The sequence below is a fragment of the Hylaeus anthracinus genome, unplaced genomic scaffold (genome assembly GCF_026225885.1).
Source record: "Hylaeus anthracinus isolate JK02 unplaced genomic scaffold, UHH_iyHylAnth1.0_haploid 4, whole genome shotgun sequence".
NCBI classification, from domain to species: Eukaryota; Metazoa; Arthropoda; class Insecta; order Hymenoptera; family Colletidae; genus Hylaeus; species Hylaeus anthracinus.
Window position 1 is genome coordinate 6,813,041 of NW_026535289.1, and position 9,128 is coordinate 6,822,168.

The following is a 9,128-nucleotide window of genomic DNA, read 5'->3' on the forward strand; positions in this document are numbered from 1 at the left end:
GAAAAAGTCATTGTTTCGGCATAATTCTATTTCCAATTATAAATTTTAAGTATTTCATATTGCACATTATAACATTATTAATTTTTAATTTTCTTTTTCTTTAAATACGTACTTTAATAGTCATTGTTTGGTGTACTTTATGCAAATTGCCATAGGCACTTATGTTGTAAAATTTATTTAATCATTGTCATTCGGTTGCTTATTATCTAAATCGTTTCTTAAAGTATGTATCTTTCTAATGAAATATTTATTCTTTTACGACTCCATTGTATTTATATACAATACTTTCTTGTAAACTATCGTATAGTTATACGAGTTTACAATTTTCTTTAATTGGTTTCTACACTATAGTAGATTCTATATATACATACTAACGAATACAATCATCATTAATTGATTCTGCATTCATTGTAGAAATTATTAATCCAAAATTGAATTTTTGTTATTAATGTGAAACGAATGCAATACATGATAACAATTGATTCATACTTAGATGCAAGTGATATATCTACTACAAGGAACTATAAAAAAATAAGAGATAATGGAATGAATATTTCGCGAGGCAATGAATTATGTTTCCTTTTGTATGAAAGTATGAGGTGGACGTATTTACAAATAATACTATATAGTAACATGTTATGGAACATGTTTTAGTAGATCTGCATCCCTATTGAAAATATCAATTTATACTCAATTTTTTTTCTTAGAAAATGTAATTATGGCTTTAAGCGTCCATTTACTATAGCATAAAGTGAACTAATGAACTTGGATAGTAAATATTTTTCATAAAATATCGGAAGTTGTACTTAGTTTCAGAACATGACTTAAAACTGTATCAGTTATTTTCAGCTAATATTCAAAGTGTTCAGAATGTTGATGTAATAGTTCATTGATAAATAATGCGTAAAATTAATGTACATACATATCTAACATATATCTTAAATGGGTAATATCTACAATATTTAACATAAGATAGAATGAGAACATACACTACAGAAATGCACTGGCTATTAGGTACTTATAATATATCACTTATAAATGTGGTGAGATATAAAAATCATATTAACCTAGACGCTGCTTTCTACTTTCAAATTTGCACCTACTGGTTGAGATGCAATTGTAATCTCACTGACTTCGTCTGTTTCTGATTGACTCGACGTATCAGAAACATCATCTATTCCTTTTCTCTAAAGAAATAAAAATATAACGCGTTATACTATATTTCAGACGCTAATGAATAATAAAATAATACTTTAACCTACCTTGTGAGAATAACGAATGTTCCGAAGTACTCTTTGCATATCAGGATTACTCTCTAACGTGGATGACTGACTGGACGGAGGATGTGAATATTCAGAAGTGTTTTCCTCATCGGAAGGTAACACTCGTTCTATTCGTACTGTTGCGTGTTTAAATCTTCTTAATCTACATCCAGGACCAATTGGTCTTCTTGCAATACTAAAAGCATAAAATTCTTAAGTTTTAAGTTCTTAGATAAATTATTAATAATTATATTATTTTTTTTTAGACTATGTACCTTCTTCTTCTAAGAGAATAATTATATGTGTAACTTGGATCTTCGCCTTCTTCGTCTGACCAGCTTTCTTCGCAAGCATCATCTTCACGATCGCATAAAGGATCTATGCTTTCAGAGCAAGGCCGTGTTTTAATTTCAGATTGCTCTTGCTGTACATTAGTACCATTGACGATAATTCCACAAAAATGTCCAGACTCATCTTTACCTCTGAAATTGTTTATTAACTGTCATTTATAATTATTACTATTAAATGTTTGACATATATATTTAAATATACTTTACCTATGTGATATTATCACATCGTCACAATTTCCATTATCTATGGGAGAAATAAGGCGATTGGCGTTGATAATTTCACTAACTTTTCGGCCAAGTGTTTCTAGGTTATCATCATCGCTACAGTCCTTTAAACGTTCGTTTCCATTTGCGTGATTTTCATTTGAAGGTTCAGGGCTGGAACATGGACTAGATTGCATTCTATAATGAGCTTCGGACAAAATTGAGTTTCCATTTAAACACTCTGGTACTTGTTTACTTAATGACTGTTTATTAGTGCTATTTACAGAAAGCTTTTCTGTTGACGATACTGCTGTTGTATTTGTAATAGGACTGAAATCAGTTTCACTGATGTGCATTATATCTGTTTGGGTTTGACTGTCCACAAAACGTGCACATACTTCCGTACTCTGAAAAGTAAGAAATTATTTATTATGTATTAAGTAAAACTATATATATTTTTTTCATAGAAAATGCTTACTTTTCTTTCACGATGAGGACTTGATCTTGGGCTAGAACTCACACCACATCCAGATCCTACTCTACGATGTCTGTATTTGCGTTGTTTAAAACTATTACTAGGGGCTAAAACTGTCTCTGGCTGATTGGATTCGTTTAATTGTGTGTACATAGTTGCTTTTACTGGACTCTGTGGACAATCCGTTGGTGACGGTGGAGTTGTTGGTGTAGATGATGTTGAAAATTGTGTTGTAGGATTACGTCGACGATGAAGTCTTTCTTGAGCTTTTAAAAGTGGATGAACAAGCCGTTTCTTACACTGTTTATATCCATTTTGTTGTTCCCGTCTGAGAAATCAAAGATAATATAAATTTATTAACTATCCAATTTTTTAATTTATCTTACATGTCAATTTACTACTTACTTGATTACATCACGTTCACGTTGTTCCAGTTGTAATAAAACAGCACTTAACTCTAAGTACAAATTATTAGTACGCTCAAGTTTACGTTCATAGTGTTCTCGAATATCTTGAGCATGCCTCAGTTCATCCTCGCGTCGCCTGATCAGATCAGCTTCAAATCTTGGACTACTACAACTGTTTGTTTGCATTTGTTTCATGTGATCTCTGATTTCTTTTTTCCAAGATTGCTATAATAATCATAATTATTAAATGTTTGAATATTAAAGATACTATTATGTATCTTCAAAAGTCTTTTTATTGCTTTACCTGTGTCTTAAAATAATCATCAGGTTTTGTACATAGTACTTCAACTGCTGCAATGCCAAGGTGAATTTCAATGTGTTTAAAAGAAGGCCTGTTACGTGGTTTTGCAGCCCAACATTGTTTTACAAGCAACCTGTAACCTTCCGGACAACTTGCAGGAATTGGTAAATGAAGAGAGTTGTTACCCACACCCCAAATAATTGCAGACGAATCTACATCTTTGTAAGGTATTTCTCCACTTAATAATTCCCACAGAACAACACCATACGACCATATATCTACTTTTTCAGAACAGGGTTCATTTCTAATTATTTCTGGGGCCATCCACGCAACAGTTCCAGCAAAGCTCATTCTTGTACTAATTTCATTCCATTCTCTACTTGTTCCGAAATCACTAATTTTTACTACTTCTCCTTGTCCTATTAACACACTGAAAGTAAAGATATTATAAAAATAAAACATTTCTAACAATTATAATAATTGGGGTATATTACACTAAACATACTTTGGACTTTTAAGGTCTCTGTGTATAATTTTGTGTGCATGAAGATAGGCCATTCCAGCTGCAATTTGTTTCGACCATGATACCAATCTGGGGGGTGGAACTGGTTCTCCAGCCCTAAGAAGATCATACAATGGCCCATATGGACAAAATTCCATTACTATACAATAACATGGTGCTTGCGTACAGACTCCTCTGAAAATACATGGAGATGTTTCATACTATATTGTGATAATTATACCATGTTTTATATTTCCATAATATATCTGAAAACTTACTTAAATTGTACAATATTTGGATGATTAAGCTTTCGTAAATGCCGTATATCAGTCTCCCGTGGTTCACGTACTTTTTTTACCGCTACAACTTCTTTGTTTAATTTTCCACTAAATACTGCTCCTTGAGCTCCAGATCCAAGCCACTGAAGTTCACTAATTGATTCAAATGGTATTTCCCAATCATCCGCTAAAATAATCTCCTGTTAATCTTTTACTGTATTTAAACAAAGCGTATTAGATATGTAGGAAATAATGATTTACTTTGATGTCCTTTAATTTTTTCATTTACAGCTGCTTTTGAAAGCATACTCCAAACTGGACGCATACATCCTAATATACCCTCAACCCAACTTGTTCTTTGTGCATCTAGAGTCACAGAACCTGGAGTACATTTTGTTGGAGTTTCAGTGGAATTACTATTGCTTTCAGAATTTGTATGACTGTCATTGGGTAACTGAACATCACGTGAATCAGTGATGATAGGACCACCCGCAATACCACTCAACTGGCCCAATTCTTCTTGAATGCATAACATGCTACAACATATGATATAATATATTACATATCTTAACTCTCAAAATGTCTGTAGTAGACAGAAATATTTAAAAGAATGACGGTTTGTATTTAATTTTGTTAATATTATTGTCATACGAAACATAACATCTTTTTTACGTCATACAATTAGTAACATTTGTTTGTGCAACAGAGTTGCATTTTTATTTTTATTACGTTTAAAAACAAGTTAGTACATCATGTTTGTGAAATACAACAAATAAGTTGTGGATGAATAAATAAAATATATTTATTTTTTTTAATGCAATCGTATAAAGTAATTTAATTAAATATAATATTTTGACAAACATGGTAGTACTTAATTTTATTTATAAATTGAAATAATTTATATAAAATATGAAGGATGATTACTACTTTTGGTTTATTATTTCAGAATTATTAACATGACCTTGAGCGTAAATTTCAAGATCGCGTGTAAATTATGTTTGGGTCGAAGATGCAGGAAAACTGCGACATATTGGTGAAGTTTATCCTGTATGTGTGTTGATTTATTCAGTAAACCAGATATATACTTTTGCTCTATTGCATCTCACGATGCATCTTAATAGTCGATGCACAAATGCATTATATCGTTATTAAAAAAAAAATGCATAGCATAATAATGTTTACATGAATTTATTTGAACTTTAACAATAAGCGAGAAATTTAAAAAATTGTGTTTTAAAGAAATAATAATTAATATTAATTATAAGTTTTGTAAAATTCTACTTTTCGTAAAAGCGACTTGATGAAAATCAATGAACTGTGACTGCACTATTACGTCACGCACGAAACTATATATAGATATTTATTGATGTAAAAATAGTACAAAATTTATGTTTAAGACATAATCACATAATTATGTTTAGCAAGGTTTATATTTGAATTGATTATCAGTTATCATCCATGTTGCAACATAAGTGAATACTTTAAGGGCTTCATCCATTTAAAGCTGCACAACTACAATAGCGGAAATGCACATTAAAGAAATTCAAAAAATGCAAATTGTTATTATGAATTTCCATCTCAAGTATTATTTCATTTGTTCGAAACGCAGAACAGTTGTTATAGGAGACATTTTAGTTATATATATAAAATAAAATAAAATAAAATAATAATAAAAAAAAAAATCCTTCCAAGATTACGAAATTACAGAAAAAAAATTATTGTTCTAATTTGGAGTGTGGCTATGTCGTGGTGCAAACAGTCAGCTAATGATACAATCACGTTATTATATTCGCAGTCGAGAAACTTTCTTCCAGGGATCTGTGTTGTTCGAGAAACACAGTCTCAGTCCGACTTGTGATTTTTAAACACCATTATTGATTTCGTAATGAACGTAAAAATAATTTAATACAAAATTCAGCGTATTTAAATATTTATTACGCATCGTGCGTAAAAACGATTCACATTAGTATAATGTGCAATTGCGATATAATCACCGTATAAACTATATAAATCATAACATAACAAATAATTAAAAAGTTACTTTATTATCGAATTGGCGTAAATACATAAATCGTTTCTTTTTCATAAAATGTCGTGCTCTAAATAATTAAAATTAATAATAATAGGAAGATAAGGATCGCACTATACTCGTTTGAATGATTTTTGTTCGTGATTCGTACACCTGTCAAACGTACAACCGCGATCGTAATTCACGAACGCGAATCAAGTAACAGAGTGGTGGAAGTAAAACGATATCGCCAACGATATAGGTGGAAGCGTAGATATTGCAACAAGTGTCCTCTACTTTCAAGTATATTATGCATCCTATGCTATATAATTATACGAGAATGTTATGCGTTTGTTAATGATGTCGAAATCACGTGCCAAAGTTACATATTTCTTATACTCGAAAAGGACCGAAAGACGCAAGTGAACAGATCGTGCAAACGTGAAACCGCGTCATAAATATCTGACGAATTCCAAAAAAAAAAAATCGCGAATACAAGTTTTATGTGCGGATGTATTGGTACGAGGACAAGATCGAAGCCGTCAACGATGGTGCCGTTATCGGAAGCGCATTCCGACGATTTGGCCTTCGAGCTCACCTCCTCGTACCGACGTTGTTTGGAGCGGCCGCATCGTCGTTCCGCGTCTTTCTGAGGAAAAACCGTGTAAAGACCATCGTACAACCCGTCGCATATGGATATAGCACTCTCGTTACATGCACTGACAAAAAGTGTTACAAAATCATGCCACCGATCGATAGTTCGCTAGACGAGCAAAAAATAAGTACGAGAAAACTACACACGATATAACCGAGCACGAGACATATCGTAAACTGACAAGTTTGCCTGTAGAGGGCCGCGTTTACCGTTTGCTTCTTCAATATGACATACAGTAAGTCACAGAAGTATTCCTCTTCTCTAAACTGCTCATTATTTGAGATGGTCAGAGCCGTTCTTTGGCCTTTATCGCATTAATTAATTTTACCAATCACAAAAGTATTCATACTTCTGCAATGGAACAACTTGATATATTACAAACCAACTGCTCAATATATTGTATACTTTCTTAGTACCAAACTTTCCATCAGCTCTTACTTGAAAACTTCTTGGCTACTAATTTCTGTAGGCATGATCGAAATTCTAATTAACAGTGTACATGTCAAGCGTTTGAAGTTTGCAGAAAATGCAGTATGAATACTTTTGCAACTCACTGTACGTGTGATGATCAAGTGTAATGTATTGTCTCTAACTGACAATGAATGTAACCACCTCGATATTGTTAAAAACCATCTTATTTGAGAATCCTACTCAGTTTCATCTTATTTCGAGTGCGAACGTGTACGAGCAAATGTTTGTTGGAATTGTTGTTACAAATCAGGGTGGTTTTCAATCTTTTTTAGTGCTTCAGTTTAAAACAGTACTTCACGGTACGCATGCGACAGGCGATTAAATATACGCATGCGCAACCGTAACGCGCGTAAATCCACCTGAAAAGGCGCATTATTTCAAACGTGCAAATTAGATAACTTCGTTATGAAAGATACGTAAGTCTATGTTTCAAATAAATAGACACCGACTCTCTTACATAAACCTTGGATGATTAGGGGAACTTGTGCTTAAAATTACTCTTTCATAGATAATATCTATACTACTTATCGGCGATCACACAAAACATGCAACTAGCCAATTAGCGCTTATCAAACTAAAACCTTTCATATCTGAAAAGAAAGGTAAATTGACTTTACATTACTTTCATAATGAACGAATCACATAAAAATGAAAGCGTGTAGGGAAATATCGAATTTTACGAAACAAATATTCAGTATTGTTCGATACCTTGTTATTTGTTTACTCTTACCTATTAGTAAATATATGCGTTTCCGGGTGTGAAGGTGATAAGACTACTTGATTAACACCCGACGACGCTTCCGTTTCCTGAAATTCGAGTTTATACATCTCAGGTTGAGGTAGTGTCTCGGTCTCAGCAGGGGTGCGCATTCTCGTTTACCTTTCCGTATTCAATGTCTAAAAGAAAGAGTTGCACGCTCGTTACACAGAAATATTTTAATTTAAATCCGAGATGGTCGAAAGTCTAGGTAAAAATTCGAACTCGAATTGCAGAATAAGATTGTTGAATATAAAGTAGTTTATCGCACAACTTGTTTATATTGTCGCGGACACATGCTAAATATGTTATTTGTTGCCACGTTACCAAGTACGGAGCCACTGACGAAAAGGAGAAGAGACGAATAAGAAATCACTTTTAGCATAACATGGGGAGGTTGAGTTCAATGGAATGCTGATCTAGTAAGAGGCGTGGTATGTGGCCGTCACATACCAAACTTAACCGTGGTTTTATTTTTCCTGCAGATTCCTCGGATCTGGATGGACCGTATCATTAGCATTTTTTAGTTAACGATAGAGAGGGCTATCATTCGAAAAAAACGAACAAATATACGGACTAAAGGTAATACACACATTAAAATCTATAAGATAACTGAAAGTTTTTGTTTTTCATCAGGATTTTTTCGTTTGACCAATATAATTAAACCTTAAATTTATAGTAAACCCTGTTCAGTCCAAGAGTAGAACGAACAAGGTAATTACGCATTTGACTAGATCTACATATAATAACTACCTTATACTGGTTTAAACGCGGCACCCTTTCGCGCCACGAAAAAAAAGAATACGGAGTTTTGTACAGTGAGTCACTCGTAGGCGTGTCTTGGATTAATCCTAAGCACCTGTGCTGAGGCTAGGTAAGCTCTAACACACTTCTAGCGACCCCCGAAACCTTCTAAATCTCGTGCCTGACAGTTTACTTCCGATTACAAAACAACGTGCATAACAAAGACACCGATAACTACATCGTTTCAATGAAATATGTTTTGCATTCATTCAAGCGATTACATACTACTGTACAACAAAGGGCCTAGCCGATTAAGATGGTCAAAACTGCCCTTAGATCTTTTTCAATATCTCTTGAATCATTCGAAAGCTGACCAAGAAAAACCCTTCTGAGTAAAATTTTAATCCTCTAGCTTACCCGTGAGGGTAGTTACAGGGTAAAATAGATTTTACGCTTTCCGGCGCATTTTCCGATCTCAAATACGTTCTAAAATTCTGAAAAAAATCTGACACATTCCGGATCCTAAGACGCATTTTTGAGAATTTTCTCAGATTTTTTTGATGCCAACTGTGTTCGTAAGAAATAAAAAACCTCAAAAAAATCGGAAGTTCGGCTCCTTCATTGTCAAAAACAATACAAACTGAATTTTTTCGACGTTTTTGCTGCGAGTTTGTATTGTTTTTGACAATGAAGGAGCCGAACTTCCGATTTTTT

The 9,128-nt window shown here is 33.2% G+C and overlaps 1 protein-coding gene and 1 long non-coding RNA gene across 5 annotated transcripts in view; one reads left to right on the top strand and one right to left on the bottom strand.

The window, feature by feature from the left end:
• Positions 1 to 909: 909 nt before the first annotated feature.
• LOC128894724 (mitogen-activated protein kinase kinase kinase 13) overlaps positions 910 to 9,128 on the bottom strand; it is an 11,361-nt gene continuing 3,142 nt past the window's right edge. The window contains exons 2-13 of one of the 4 annotated variants that reach the window (XM_054156670.1): positions 7,644 to 7,810; positions 6,386 to 6,436; positions 4,041 to 4,315; positions 3,780 to 3,966; positions 3,505 to 3,696; positions 3,003 to 3,429; positions 2,697 to 2,923; positions 2,295 to 2,619; positions 1,820 to 2,223; positions 1,538 to 1,744; positions 1,263 to 1,458; positions 910 to 1,187 (exon numbers count right to left, since the gene is read on the bottom strand). In XM_054156670.1, the coding sequence (XP_054012645.1) occupies positions 1,068 to 1,187; positions 1,263 to 1,458; positions 1,538 to 1,744; positions 1,820 to 2,223; positions 2,295 to 2,619; positions 2,697 to 2,923; positions 3,003 to 3,429; positions 3,505 to 3,696; positions 3,780 to 3,966; positions 4,041 to 4,315; positions 6,386 to 6,436; positions 7,644 to 7,783 (2,751 nt within the window). In that variant the 5' untranslated portion in view covers positions 7,784 to 7,810 and the 3' untranslated portion in view covers positions 910 to 1,067. Of the gene's footprint in view, positions 1,188 to 1,262; positions 1,459 to 1,537; positions 1,745 to 1,819; positions 2,224 to 2,294; positions 2,620 to 2,696; positions 2,924 to 3,002; positions 3,430 to 3,504; positions 3,697 to 3,779; positions 3,967 to 4,040; positions 4,316 to 6,385; positions 6,437 to 7,643; positions 7,811 to 9,128 lie in introns of those variants that run through there. The other 3 variants (XM_054156673.1, XM_054156672.1, XM_054156671.1) reach the window with 3 other exon arrangements.
• LOC128894736 (uncharacterized) overlaps positions 4,284 to 9,128 on the top strand; it is a 6,946-nt gene continuing 2,101 nt past the window's right edge. The window contains exons 1-4 of the long non-coding RNA XR_008461619.1: positions 4,284 to 4,395; positions 4,726 to 6,677; positions 8,156 to 8,252; positions 8,350 to 8,544. This is a non-coding gene — a long non-coding RNA (uncharacterized LOC128894736). The remainder of the gene's footprint in view (positions 4,396 to 4,725; positions 6,678 to 8,155; positions 8,253 to 8,349; positions 8,545 to 9,128) is intronic.